The sequence below is a fragment of the Dromiciops gliroides genome, chromosome 4 (assembly GCF_019393635.1).
Source record: "Dromiciops gliroides isolate mDroGli1 chromosome 4, mDroGli1.pri, whole genome shotgun sequence".
Taxonomy (NCBI): domain Eukaryota; kingdom Metazoa; phylum Chordata; class Mammalia; order Microbiotheria; family Microbiotheriidae; genus Dromiciops; species Dromiciops gliroides.
In genome coordinates this window covers 141,850,199-141,865,192 of record NC_057864.1, presented here as the reverse complement: position 1 = coordinate 141,865,192, position 14,994 = coordinate 141,850,199, and the positions used below count along the sequence as shown (strand labels likewise).

General features: G+C 33.3%; 1 protein-coding gene across 1 annotated transcript in view; it reads left to right on the top strand.

The window, feature by feature from the left end:
* Positions 1-14,994, top strand: part of RYR2 (ryanodine receptor 2) — a 758,695-nt gene that overhangs the window by 369,827 nt on the left and 373,874 nt on the right. The window contains 3 exon segments of the mRNA XM_044000528.1: positions 3,279-3,400; positions 10,761-10,944; positions 13,083-13,218. Coding sequence (XP_043856463.1) covers positions 3,279-3,400; positions 10,761-10,944; positions 13,083-13,218 — 442 coding nt within the window.

The following is a 14,994-nucleotide window of genomic DNA, read 5'->3' as shown; positions in this document are numbered from 1 at the left end:
ATATGAACAAGAACCTCTCTTTATTTAGAGGCTTCTTATTTTACCTTTGAGATTTCTTTACATGGAATATAGAAGAGTCAGACACTAATGAACAAATGGGAACTGATCGTTTTTCTACGAGGAATTAATTTATCAAATTCAGCAGCTGAGATTGAAATAGAAATTTTGGATGCTGTAGATAGTTTGTTTGGAGTCTCCATGAAATCAAGAAAAGGTTGCCATTCCATTTGAGGGGAAGAAATGTATCTATCAGTGAGTGGTTCACTAACAGTGAGCGTTAAAAGGATATTATTTCTAGTATGTGAATATTTCTGTGCTCCTTTTAATGAAACATTAGCTGATCTTTAAAGTGAACTGGTAGACAGATTTATTACTTCCTGCCTGTTGTACAGATAGATCAGTTATTCACTTTGTTATACAACAAACTCAGAAATTTTCAACATTAAAATATTTTGTGGTCATTTTTATGATGATCTGAATCTTTATATATAGCAAGATTTTTTAACCTTTTTTGTATCATGAACCTCTTGCAATCTGGTAAAATCTTTCTTAGAAAATGTTTTTTAAATGTATAAAATAAATATGTTTGAATACAAAGGAATCAAATTATGTCAAAACACAGCAATCATTTTAAAACAAATTTAAATAAGTTTAGGTTAAGAGCCCCAGGCATCTGGGTAGGACTCTGTTACTCTAACAGAGGCTATTATGGACCAACATAAGTTTCTAAGTATTCTCTGAGGTAAAGACAGCTAATAGATTTGAAGTGAAAAACCCAATTTGCAAATTGAGGCAAAATAACATTTTGGTTTGACTAAACTAAATATGTGCTTTAAAGGTAGGATATGCTATAATACTGGCTTTTGTTGGGCCCTACTGTATGTACATGGTGTTGAATAAAGGGATTGTTTCTGACTACTTCTTAAAAAGAGACATTCAGGGGCATCTAGGTGTGTAGTGGATGGAGCACCAGTCCTAGATTCAAGAGGACCTGAGTTCAAATTCGGCCTCAGACACTTGACACTGATTAGCTGTGTGACCCTGGGCAAGTCACTTAACCCTCATTGCCCCATCCAAAAAAAGAGAGAGAGAGAGAGAGAGAAAGATTCATTTTAATTCTTAGGGTACCTTCATGACAATATAGCTGATATACATCTGATGTGCATATAGATATGTGCATATAGGCAGTATATATGTACACATATCTACATATTACCAAGGGCATACTTAGGCCATATAATATCTGTATGTATATATGCCAACAGTTTCCATGGATTCAATTATCATCTCTCATCAGACGACAAGATTTAGCCCAATACTCTCTTTCGAGCTCCAGTTCCAGATTAGCAACTGCTTGCTGGGCCTTTGGAACTGTATATTCTCATAGACATCTCAAATTCATCATGTTAAACAGATATCATTATATTTCCCCATAAACCTAACCCCAACCCTTCTAGACTTCCCTATTTTTGTCACCATTCTTACAGTCATCCATGTTTGCAATCTAGAAGTTCTCAACTCCTCATCCTCATCATCTCATATAACCATTTAATTTAGCTGGATGACACAGCATATAGAGCGCTGGGCTTGGTGTCAGGTGACCTCAAATATGTGTAAGCTGTATGCATCTGGGCAAGTCTACTATCAATTTCCTCATCTGCAAAATGGGGACAATAACAGTCCCTATCTCCCAGGGTTGCTTCGAAGATGAAATGAGATAATAATTGTGCTGTTTAGCAGAGTGCCTGGCACATAGTAAGTGCTATATAAATGTTAGCTGCTGCTATTATTATTATTATTACTATTAAATTCCTAATTCTTAAATCTTGTCAGTTTTAGCTCTCACATCCATCCCTTTTTCTCTCTTCACACAGATACTATCCTCTTGGAGGACCTTGTCATCTCTCTTCATGACTATTGCAATAGCTTTCCAATTGTTGTTTGAGTATTTCGCCTCTCCACTCATTTTCCATAGACTGTAAAAGTGATCTTGTTAAAGCCTAGGTCTGAGCATGTTGTTCTCCCTGCCAGTGAATTCCAGTTCTTCTTCATTCCCTATGGGTTACAGACTTTTCTCTTTGTCATTTAAACCTCTTCACAGCCTGGATCCAATCTACCATTCAAATTTTATTACATTATTCCCCTTCTTACACTCTACAATTCAGCTAGCCTCCTCTACTTAACTGTTCCTTACCCATGTCCTTTCCTTTCATTGGCTGTTCCTCATATTTGGATAGCACCTCTTCATGTGTAACTCTTAAAATCTCTAATTGTCTTACAATTAAGTTGAAATGTCACTTACATGAGAACTGTCTTGAGTCCCTTAGGTGCTTGTATTCTAATTTGTCTTATGATTATTATGTGTTTCCCATCCAGCCTTCCCAGCTTCCAGTGGAATAGAAACTGTTGCTTGAGGGCAGGGACTATTTAATTTTCGTCTTTGTATCCCCAGTACTTGGCATTGCTCTTGGCATGTAGCAGGTGCTTTATAAATTTGCTTATTGATTTATTGATTGATCATACCTACCAGACTATTTTTGTATTCTTCCTAGACTGTATTATGGTAGCATAAATAGTCTAGGAAGAGGAGCGTTGATCAAGTTGAGAATCAGGAAACTAGAGGTCTATCAGTGCTTTGCTGATATTTTTTGTGTTAAAATTGGATATGTTAACAATACTCCCTCAAATTACCATCCTCTTAGGAGAAAGTTCTGGTATATATTTAGTGAATAGGGGACACCTTAGGAAGAACCATGTAAGTGTTTCAATTCTGCTCCTTTTATTCTTTAGAGCTGATTAGTTCTTTATACTTTAACAACATTAATGCTATTATAGGCAAACAAAATCACCATTGTAATTAATAAAAGCTTAATTAAAAAATAAAAACATCTTTTTGGTTGGATTGAAGCAAAATTTCCTCAAAGTTCTGGTTTCAATATTTGTTGTTAAACAAATTCTTTCTCATCTACAATCCCTGGGTAAATGCTAAAGAAAGTTATTGTCTTTTTGTTATTCCATGTGACTTAGGCAATGAGGCCTTCATCAAAATTTGATTATGAAAATTTTTTTCTCATGTTTACCTTAATATTTTAGCTTGGGGATGGGATATTCATTTGTTAAAATGAAATTGCACTGGGGAGGGGTACATTGACTTGTTTCCTCTTGATATTTGACAAGGGCTTTGTGAGATACCTTTTAGACTGTACAGTCTCATTCTTGTTTAGGTAGGAAACATTGTCAGAATGGTATTTATTGCATTCATTGCTATTTTGTTTCAGGCTATCATGCATCATGAAGGCCATATGGATGACGGCTTAAATTTATCCAGATCGCAGCATGAAGAATCACGTACGGCACGAGTAATCCGTAGCACAGTCTTTCTTTTCAATAGGTTTATAAGGTGCATTTCCTTTTCAATTATTTTACTTTTTTAAAAAAAATTCTCTAATTGAAGAGCTTTGGAATCATACTATGGTGAGCTTAATCAACATAATAGGAAAATAAATGGGATGAGATAAATACAATAGCACTTTGGAAACCAGTGGAACAGACTAAGATGTGTTGTTTGCCTAATTTGCCACCAGACCATTTAGAATTAGAGCAGTTATTTTTGCACATTTTTGGCTTATAGCTGTCAGTTTTGCTTGATACCTCCTAGCAATGAACGTTAGCTCATTATATTCACTGAACTAACCAGACTTCCAGTTTCTAAATGAATTTGATAAATATAAAAAACTTGGAAATCATAATGGAATTCAACCTGGATTAAGAAAATATGAATGTTTTAATCAGTTAAGAAAAAATGTACTGAATAAGCTTCAAGTATAGAAACTAAATCAGTGTGATTTAATGTCAGAAATAATATTTTTAAAATATACAGCAAAGGAGTAAGTGGATTTTTGTCATTTCCTAACTAAATTCATAAATTACTAGGTCCAGATTTTTTTAACATATGGTTTAGGGAGTGACTGTTCATACAAGCCCATGATGTTATAATTAATAGATAATGTCCAAAAACCAAAAAAAGACACTAATTATGAAAAGAGAAAACCACTGTGAAGGCTATCTGGGGGGAAATTTTATCTTTCTTTATCCTTGAGTACCTAAGAATTCATTGCATATAGTAGACATATAATAAATATTGCTTCTTAGGGTTTTTTTTTTGTTTAAATCCATATATGCTACCTAGAAGCTCTTGATCTTTTTGTTGTTTCTATTAATTATGACATATATTTCATTAATTTAATAACATAACATCCATTAAAAAAAAGAACTGCCTTTCACAAAATTTCAGCAAGGCTGTATGTTTTAGTTCATTTTTTTTTCCCTCCTACCAGTGGCAGTCATTCATTGAACCACTGGTTCAGGGTATATATGAGTATTGAAAAACCTCAAAAACAGTTAGCTTTCTGTGGAATAAAGCCCACAACATTCTCCAACACTCTGCTTCTACCAGCTTCCCAATACCAACTCTTAACAGTAAAGGACATTGAGAAACTCAAGATACAAAGAAGTATTTTGACATTTCCATTAATGCTGCCTTACGCAAATGAGTGTCATATTTATTAGATTGTTTCTAACATTTATGGTGATATACAGTGATTGCCTTAAAACGTTTCTAAGCCTTCCTACCTTGATTTCAGGGAATTATTATTATAGTAGCTTAAATATACATATCATGTTAAAGTTTATAAAATTTTTTCTTTACATGTATTTAGTGCAAATTTTATTATCTCCATTTTATAGATGAGGAAAATTATTTCCTTAGAGAGGTCAGAGGACAAAGTGATTCCCAATCATACAGCTACTAAGAATAAGAATCAAGACTCAAACCTGCATTTTTTTACTTGACTCAGCAATTTTTCCACTACATTGTATTGTCTCTTTTGAGGTTTTTATTAAGAAAAAAATGTTATTTTTATCTATACCAAAAGTGGCTGTGCTATACTTTAATAATTGCATTTTTGCAGTTAACAGATATTGTTTAAATGTTCACTTTGTTCCAGACATTGTGTCTGGGGATATCAAGACAAAAATGAAATAATTTCTGCCCTAAATGAACTTAAATTTCATGGGGCAGGAAACAACATATACACAAAAATGTATATACAAAATAAATTTATTGGGATTTGTGTATAACGTTAGAAAGGTAAGATTCTTCTTATGTATTCTGCTTACTTTGTCATTTGTATAGTGAGACTCCAAGTGATTTTTAAAAAATCAGTGTTTCTCATCTGTGAAATTAAGGGATTATTCTAGATATTCTCTAAGGTCTCTTTAAGCTTGAAATCTATGATTCTGTGATGGTGTGCTTTAGGTTGTTGTATTTTTTTAAAACTAATAGCACATACATACCAATTTTGAGCTTTTTCGTTTTTTACTTTTCTTTTTTATTCTTTCTACAAATATAAATTGACAAAGTGTGAATTAGGTGGTTTACATTTGTTTTATTAGCTTTTTAATGTTAAAAAACCTTCTTTGAGGTTGCTGCTGGGAGTGTATATTTTTAGCCCTTAAGAATGATTTTAATACTTATAATGCTCCATTTTCTGTTTCTCGGCATTTCTATTTGGCTGTCCCCAGTGCCTAGAATTCTCTGCTTTCTCTCTTCTGTCTCTTGGATTCCCTGGCTTCCTTCAGTTCTCAGGTCACATTCTCCTTTCTTAGGAAACCTTTCCTAGTTCCCCCAGCTGCTTTCCTAGCCACGATTCCTTTCTATCTACTTTGTATGTATTTTCTATGTACCTAGTTATTTGTGTCATCTCTCTTGTTAGAATCTGAGTTCTTTGCCTTTCCACGATTACCTTTCTTATATCCCCAGTGGTTAAAATCCTGCCTGGTACATAGTAAGTCCTTAATAAATGTTTTTGATTGCACAAAAGTATTTATTGATGTGATCATTACAGTGGTTATCATAAGAAAAGTTCTGAATTTTGAACAAATCATTTAATATTTTCTATATCTATGAGAGGCTTATACATAATTTTCAACTTTTTAAAAGATATATTTTATGAGTAAAATATTTTATTACTCTCTCAATTACAATTGACTATAAAAATTTTAAATATTTTCATCTTTAACATATTAAATGCATATATTTCTCAGTTTTTACAAGAGTCCTTAGTATTTAAATTTTAATTTAGTTAATTTAGTTGGTCATTTTTATTTTTGTTACTGCACTTATATGTTATTAATGAATAATTAATTTTCAGTCCTTTTCTATTCTGACTTTATTCCCCCAAAAGGCAGAAGTAAAATAAGTAGCATTACCTACACAGAATTACCTGTTTTTCAATGATTTTCCTTACCTAAAATAAAATTGGATGTAGGCATACTGATCTGATAGAAACTCTTAATGCTTGCTAATTATTTCAAGATATATGAGATCGTTTTACTCTTTTTTATTAGTTACAAATGCAAATAAACATTCATTATCTCTCTCCTTGTGTGATTATTGTACTAAACTTGCTAAGAAGGGGAAACAACTTTTTCCCTAAGTATTATTGATGAAAATAACTGAGCAAAAGAAAACTAAAATATTCTGGGCTTTATTAAGTAGATATTATTAAGAATGTTAGAATCACAGATTATAACTCATGAACTTAATTCTTGACTCTCTCTTTCATAATTTTTAACTCTTTACTTCTTGTAATGTGATTGTTCTTAATCTCTAATTCTATCTCTATATTAAGATGACAAGCCTTCCATCTATCATTGGCAAGGCATACAGCTTCAGTTTAGTGGATGGTACATGTTCTGACCATTTTGTTTTTTTATTTATCCTGGCTTGCCTTGATGTATAGTGAAAACTTTAGGCATGTATTTTAAGGCAAAGTTATTTTTTTTAAGGATTTTTAAGTTGATAAGCTATACCTTTTCAAATGAAGTAGTATAAAAAGTTCCCTGTTATTGTTACTCTTTTAGAACACCAGATATGTAGAAATGATACTAAAACATCCATTTCTAAGCAAAATGGGTTAGATGAAATTCAGATTTCTAAACTATGTTGTAGTATCTCACATTTTTATTACTTTACAGTTTACAAAGTGATTTTCTAAGAATAACTGTATTAGGTATGCAGTAACATTCCCAATTTACAAATAAAAACAATCAAGGCTCAAATACATAAGTGCCATGCTCATTATTACAAAGCTAGGAAGTGGTGGAGCTATATATTAAGTATCCTTTAATGTTCAGCTTCCAATGTGGACATGTGGACATAATAATAACAGCTAATAAGTATGTGGTACTTGAATGTTTACATATATTACTTAATTTGTGTGACACAACAACCTTTGGAGGGAAATTAATGCAGACATTTGCATCTTCATTTTATTTATGAGGAACCAGACATGGAGTTCTTTTCATTATATCACATTGCCAAGTCACTTCCCTTACGTGGGCCTCATTTTAATTTCTAGAATGAAGGGGTTAGACTAGATGATTTCCTTTTTTTAAGATGATTTCTTAAAAGTCCATTTTAACTCTAAATTTTGAGTAAAATAATAATAATTATTATTAAACATCATCTTATAACCCTTACTCTACATTGTAGCAAGAAATAGAAATACCTCTGTGTCAGTAATACCCAGAATCACAGAATTTGAGAAATGAAATCCATCTAAACCAACCCACATCTGAAAAGGAATTCCCACTGAAACATGCCTTCCAAGTGGTCATGCAGCCTTCCCTTGAAAATAAACTACTATATAGAAAACAAACTTCTTGGGCAGCCTGTTCTTTTGGGTAGAGGGCAGCTAGGTTTTGTAGTGGTTAGAGTGTGACCCTGGAGTTAGGAAGACTCATTTTTATGAGTTCAAATCCGGCCTCAGATAATTCTTAGCTGTGTCACTTAACTCTGTTTGCCTCTGTTTCCTCATCTGCAAAATGAGCTGGTGAAGGCAATGATAAACCACTCCAGTATCTCTGCCAAATGAAGTCATGAAGTCAGACATAGCTGAAAAATGACGGAAAAACAACAACAACAACAAAAATTGTTGGGAAGTTTTTCCTTAAATTGAACAAAATCTTCTTCTCTTCATTTGTTATTCTTGGCTCCTCAGTTTGGTTCTTGGGGGGAAAATGGAATAAATGTTGTTCTTTTTTCCATATGAAAGTCTTTCAGACTTATAGATAGATAGCTATCATGTACCCACTGGGCTGTCTTCAATTGCTAAACATCTTGTACTATACCACAAGGATATAAAGGGATTTTATTTATTTATTTATTTATTTATTTTTTCTAGGCAGATTCATCAGCTTTGTTTTACTTCTTTACTCCAGGCGGGCAATAATGTAAAGAAGGTTATTCATACACATTAGCAGTACAGTGGAAATAATTATTCACATTTATGTTATACTTGAGAGTTGCAAAATGCCTTTTAAGCATTTTCTCATTTAATTCTCTCTATTGCCCAATAGATAATGCAAGCAAGATTTCTGATATGTAGAATGGGAATTTGGCTCATAGAGGTTAATTGACTTCTCCAGGGGATATAATTAGTAAGTAATAAAGCTGTGACTAAAGTCCAAATCTTCTGGCTTCATCCCTAGTACTCTAGTATGTTTGCCTCTAAGGCATAGAGGACACACATCTATATTATTTATTAATTTAGTACTTTAAAATAATGTTTATTTCAAATAAATGATAACAGTTTGATACATTTTGTGTTTCCTACAAATTGCTATGGTATTATGTAGTACACTTTAAAAAGCACTTTAAAATCTACTCTGTAGCAATGAAAGCCAAGGATGCTAAAGAAAATTGCTGTTGATGGATCTTCCTCAGTTAGGAACTAAATGCTAAGATCATTTAGTTAAGACCTCAGTCTGTTTTTAAACCCTTGATGACAATATAAAGGGCTTTTGTAGATTGTGTTTTTCCCAGATACTTAGATAAGTGAATCTCTATGTGTGTAGTTCATGGACTTTATGATAGTTTGTAGGGTTCCTTTGCTTATCATCCATAATAAACTGCCTGTCTATGGGGATATGATAGTCTCAGCCCTGGATTGTTTTCTATTCTCTTTCTACATTTTCTCAGTTGGTTGTCATTTGGGTGTAATTATTTTCTATGCAAATGACTTCAAAATCTATATACTGAGCTCTACTCTTTCTCCAGAGTTTCACTTGCATGTCTCCATCTGCCTCCGACCTGAAGTACCATAATGTCTCAAACCCAATATGTTCAAAATTAAGTTCCTTGTTACCCTCAAACTCAACCCTCTTCTACAAAGACCTATTTCTGTTGAAATACTTTCTACTGAATGTGCCTTCTGTTGAAGTATTGTAATTTTTCTTATCACTCAGGTTTACAACTTCAGCTTTATCCTTAATTCCTCATTTTCCTTCACCCCATGTTACTTTGGTCATATCTTACCATTTTTATTTCTCAGCATTTCTCACACCTCAGCCCTTCTCCCTACTCTCATAGCTGTCCCTCTAATTAAACATCTTTTCCCTGGATTATTGAAATAACTTTCTAGTTGGTTGCTTTTCTTCAAGCCTCTCTCTTCTTCAGACCATCTTATTTCACAATTTGCTGAAGTTGTTTACCTAAAGTATAAGTCTGACCATCTCACTTTCTTAGTATATTCCAGTGCATCCTTCCTTGTTTTTAGAATAAAAATGAGCTCTTTTGTTTGGCTTTTAAAGCCTTTCATACCCCTAGTTCAACCTACTTTTCCAACATTATTATTATATTTTGGTCTCCTTTACATATTCTATGCTGAGCTTGCTTTCTTGATTTTCCTCATGTCACCCCATTTTCCTTCTCCAAGTTTTTGTACTAACTATCTCTGGAACATACTCTTCCTCTATCATTGCCTCTTCGAATTCCTTGTTTCCTTCAAAACTCTGCACAAATGCCTCCTTCTAAATGAAACTTTCTCTTATCTCCCAGCTTCTACCCCCCCTTTCAAGTCTGTCATCTGTTTATCTCTATATGTTCATTCATGTAAATATTATATTTCCTTAAAGAATGTAAGCTCTTTGAGGTCATTATTTAGTTTTTGTCATTGTATTCCCTCCCCTAAACATGTTGCTTGGCATGTAGTAGGCCTTTAATCAGTGTTTATTGCTTCTCTGTTGCAGTATTGATATGTATAACACAGCAAGGACACTATTCTCTGTGGTGTGAATTAATAATCTATCATATCTTTTACTGGACAGGTGATTTGGCATGGTGGACAGAGTGCTAGACCTTGATTCAGATATGACTTGGGTAAAAGGTTTTGTGGTATAGTGAAAAGAGTACTGGTTCTCAAATTTGAGGACCTCTGTTCACATCTTGCCTCTAATGCTTACTACCATAGTGCCGCTGGGGAAGTTACTGTACCTCTCTGGGTTCTTAGTTTCCTCATCTGTAAAATGAGGGTTTGGGCCCAGTGGCCTCTTATAGGACCCTTTCTGGCTCTAGATCTATGATACTATAAGTCTTGTCTCTGAAAAATTCTAGCCAAATTACTTTGGGAAAGTCAATCTTTCATTGTCAGGCAACTTCTTAGGACTTATCTATGAAGTTATTATTTTCATTGGTGGAAGTAGTTCACACTTTAAGAGGACTGCTGAAAAACATCACATTTCCTTTGGAAACTCATGTATCTCACTGATGTCTCTGAAATGAGGAACCATTTTCATTCATTCTTTTCTGGGAGGTGGGTACTGTATATGGTCTTTGGCATATTCTGTCTTATTTACATGGTCTGTAGACAAAAATATTTGAGAATCACTGACCTACTAAAGTGTTTGCAACTTTTTAGGGGCCTTGATGCTCTCAGCAAGAAAGTGAAGTCTTCCACAATAGATTTACCAATAGAGTCAGTAAGTCTGAGTCTGCAAGATCTGATTGGCTACTTCCATCCACCAGATGAACATTTAGAGCATGAAGATAAGCAGAACCGATTAAGAGCTCTAAAGAACCGACAGAATCTCTTCCAAGAAGAGGTAATTTTGTATCATCCACGCTTTCATTTTGTGCTATTCTTTAGGAAAAATAGCTTCCTGGTTGATACTCTCCATGAGGAAAATACTCTATGTCTACTATGTACATTTAAAGACTTAGAAGCATTATTTGATGGATATTTAGCCTAATATTTTAACAGTAAAATGAAGGAAAATCTAGTTGTGAAGAAATGATGCTATTATTTTTATTTCCATGACCTAGGAAATAAATATAGGAAGAGCAGCTACATGGCAAAGTGGATGGAGTGTAGGACTTGGATTCAGGAAGACCTGAATTCAGAATAAGGGTAGCTGTGGGACCATGGGCAAGTCACTTAATTTCTCTGGGCCTTTGTTTCCTCATCTGTAAAAGAGAGAAAATAATAGCACATATCTTACAAGGTGGTTGTGAGGATCAAATGAGTTCATATGTATTAATATGTAAAGTGCTTTGAAAAGTTTAAAGCACTATATTACTGCTATGATTACAGAGAAAACCACATACAAGCTGATCAGTTGGAACTTTGTATTCCCCCAGCAATAATAGACTATCTAATTTTTTTTGTTCGCCTATCATCAAGTTAAGTAATATGTAATATAGGTAAGTTTATGAATAACAAGAAAATAATGAAATTTAAGAAATACATTTCTTTTAATGTGAATATTATTAGTTAGGAATATTATTCATAATTACAGGGGCAGTCACTATCTATTATGAATGCACAATTTGTTCAATGTTCTTATGGAATCAAAGAATCTTATAGCTGAATGGGACCCTTCAACATTATCTATTCCAAATCCTTTATTTTAGAAATCAGAAAATAGTACCAGAAATGTTAAGAGTCTTGCCCAAGGTCATATAGTAAGTGTCAGAATCAGTACTGCATATGTATGGATATATTCCTCTCTGATTTGTAGAAAAACTTTTCTGAATAAAATGAAAGTCCCATGTTTCAATGGATATTAAAATCCATTCTTGAGTCTCTGTATTGTTATGAGATTTGCCTTGATAACCTGTTATTAGTGAATTCATGTATCCAAGTATCATTACTTCCCTTCTGTACTACTCACAGACTTTCTCTTTCTATGCTGTGTATTAATTGTCCATCAGAAACTTTTAAAATCTACATGTTAGTTATTTTAGGTTATTTTTCATGCAGAACGTGAAGAAATTATTGATTCCTATTGGTATGAAAGCAGATGCTCAAATTTAAAGGCAGGGATTCAAATCAAAGGAATAGCAATATCAGGAAATAATTTATAAATTGGGAGTATGTATTTCTGGATGTATTTGATTATTGAATTTTTGATATGCATCATGTTATGAAAACCTCAGGGTCTCAGGCATCTCTGTAGTTGCTTTAGTTAAATTCTTTTAGTTTTCCACAATGTGAATACAGGTTTTGGTAATGGACATTATTTAGATTTTAAAAGATAATTTGTCTGATGAATTAATTATTTTCTCCTTTAGTCATGTCTTCTGCTTCATCTTGATAGCCTTAAATCTAGCAATAATAACAAAAGACATGTGGAATTGAAAGTTCATACTTGTAAGATTATTCAATTAATTTTTCTCTATTGTTTAAAGAATACTAGAAATTCATTAGCTTTTAATTTTTTCAATTGATTAACTTCTCAATAGTGTTTATTTTAAATAAAATAGTAAATATTCAGTTCACTATTATTACTCTCAAATCAAATACATGTGTATTGTATAATAGAATGCAGAATACACTATTATGAACTCTGGATAAATAATAAATATTGTTGTAGTATAGCTTTGATTGTATAAATATGAACTTTTCCCATTTTTTTTGTTTCTTTCTCCAAAATGACATTATATTCCAGGCCTGTAGCCCTTCTTAATATATTTTTATCCAAAATTTACATATAGCTATTAGTCATTACCATAAGAGATCCTGCAGTTTTTATATTTGTGTAGAACTAATTATAACAATGTGAAACTACTTAATTTCCTTCTTGAATTTTCATTTGTCAGAAATATTAGCATTAAGTATATGTTAAAAATGTGTTTGCATTTTATTTTATAATTTTTCTCCCACTTATTAAAAGGTCCCAACTTATTTTATCTTTAGCAATCTATCTATTTCTGATACTGATTTTTTTTTTGTTCCTTTTAGGGTATGATTAATCTTGTCCTTGAGTGCATAGATCGATTACATGTATATAGCAGTGCAGCGCATTTTGCTGATGTAGCTGGAAAGGAAGCAGGAGAATCTTGGAAGTCTATACTAAACTCTTTGTATGAGTTACTAGGTAAGAAATAATGTTTTTTGAAGTTGGTAAAATCATGAATCTGGATATATATGTGTTTAAAATGATTATTTAAGAGTGCTGCAATTCTTGAGGCATTAATTTTTTACCAGAAATGATATTAATCTAGTAGTTTTCATAGATTATAAACCAAGTTATGTAATTCTGTAGTGAACAGTGCCATGATTGCAACATTTTGCTTTGCTCAGAGGAAGAGCACTGTGTAACACCAGCATTCTAAAAATTGGTGCTTCCATGTTAAATTTACCTGAAAATATCTAATATTTCGTTGCTAAGATCCTGTAGTGCAGTGTTTCCAAAATCAAACTATTTTGGAGGTCAGAACATCAGTATTTCAGGGATATTATGATTCCTTCAACATGGTTACTACCTACACTGATGTAGATTGCTATGATTTTATATAGTAACAATTTCACAGTTTCTGTAATTTATATTAATCATCCTGTGGCCAAACTTTGAATGATGAAACTCTAAATGTAGTTAGGCTAGTCTTTGGTCCAATACTAAATATGTGTTCAAAGCCCTTTAATCTTATTATATCCTGCCATAACATGTTTGCTGTAGGGACTTACCTAGTATGCCAGAGGCTTTTCTTGCTTTCTTTGGACATCATGAGAATACCACTGAAGCTCTTGGGCTGTTCACTTATCATCTTTTCCACTCATTACAGGCCTACCCCATCTTCTCTTACAGTTATACATTTCCCTGATTACATCTTTTACTCCTGATCTTTTTGAATTCCTTATTGGTTAAATATTTTAGCCTGCTCTCATGTACCACCTGTCTATCCATTGACCACTGTGTCATAATCATTTTAAGTCCTTCAAATACTGTTGTATTCTATGGTTTGTAGCACATGGTACTACAGGTAGAAGGTTGCAGTTAAGAATATAGTCCTTGTTTGTAGGCACTTGAGATACTATATGACTTTTGCAATTTCTTAAAGGCAATCCATTTTGTCATTCTGCCATTTAATTCTAAGTCCAATTTGTTCATTTGTTCTGTCTGTCTCAGATATACATGTTGATAGAAAGACTCTGGGCTCTCCATCCAAATATGTGTCGTAATCTAGGCAATAGATATGCTTCACCTTTGTGATCTTTCCTTGGTCATCCTATACTCTTTTGAGTGATTACAGATTTCATCCCCAGGGTGTTTTGTAGGGTTCAGGGACTTGAAGCAGTCAGCAGAATGTCAGCAGAAAAAGGAACATCTGGAGAGACCTCGATTTGTGAGGAATCTCTCTTCAACTTGGAGCCTTCACTGCATTTCCTCCATCATAGTGGCAAACACCTTTGGCGAGCTTATATCTTGCTTGTTTTATACTTTGCCTTATATTTATGATCAACTGGCTATTGAATACTTTCCCTCATTGTTACATATTTCAAGAAATTTTGAATGATTTTGGTAGTTGCATGGCAGACACTTTGTTGGAAGAGAGCCTTTAAAGTGAAATTTTTTTGTTTTTGTTTTTGTTTTTGTTTTTGCTGGGCAATGGGGGTTAAGTGCCCAGGGTCACACAGCTAGTAAGTGTCAAGTGTCTGAGGCCGGATTTGAACTCAGGTACTCCTGAATCCAGGGCCGGTGCTTTATCCACTGCGCCACCTAGCTGCCCCTTAAGGTGACATTTTGCTGGTTGATATCAAATGCTTTTTCTTAATCCATAAATAAGAAGTATAGTGGTATTTTACATTGTCTACATCTCTTGGTAAACTATCATAGACCACTGTGGAGTATCATTTTAGTAAGTCTGCTTAT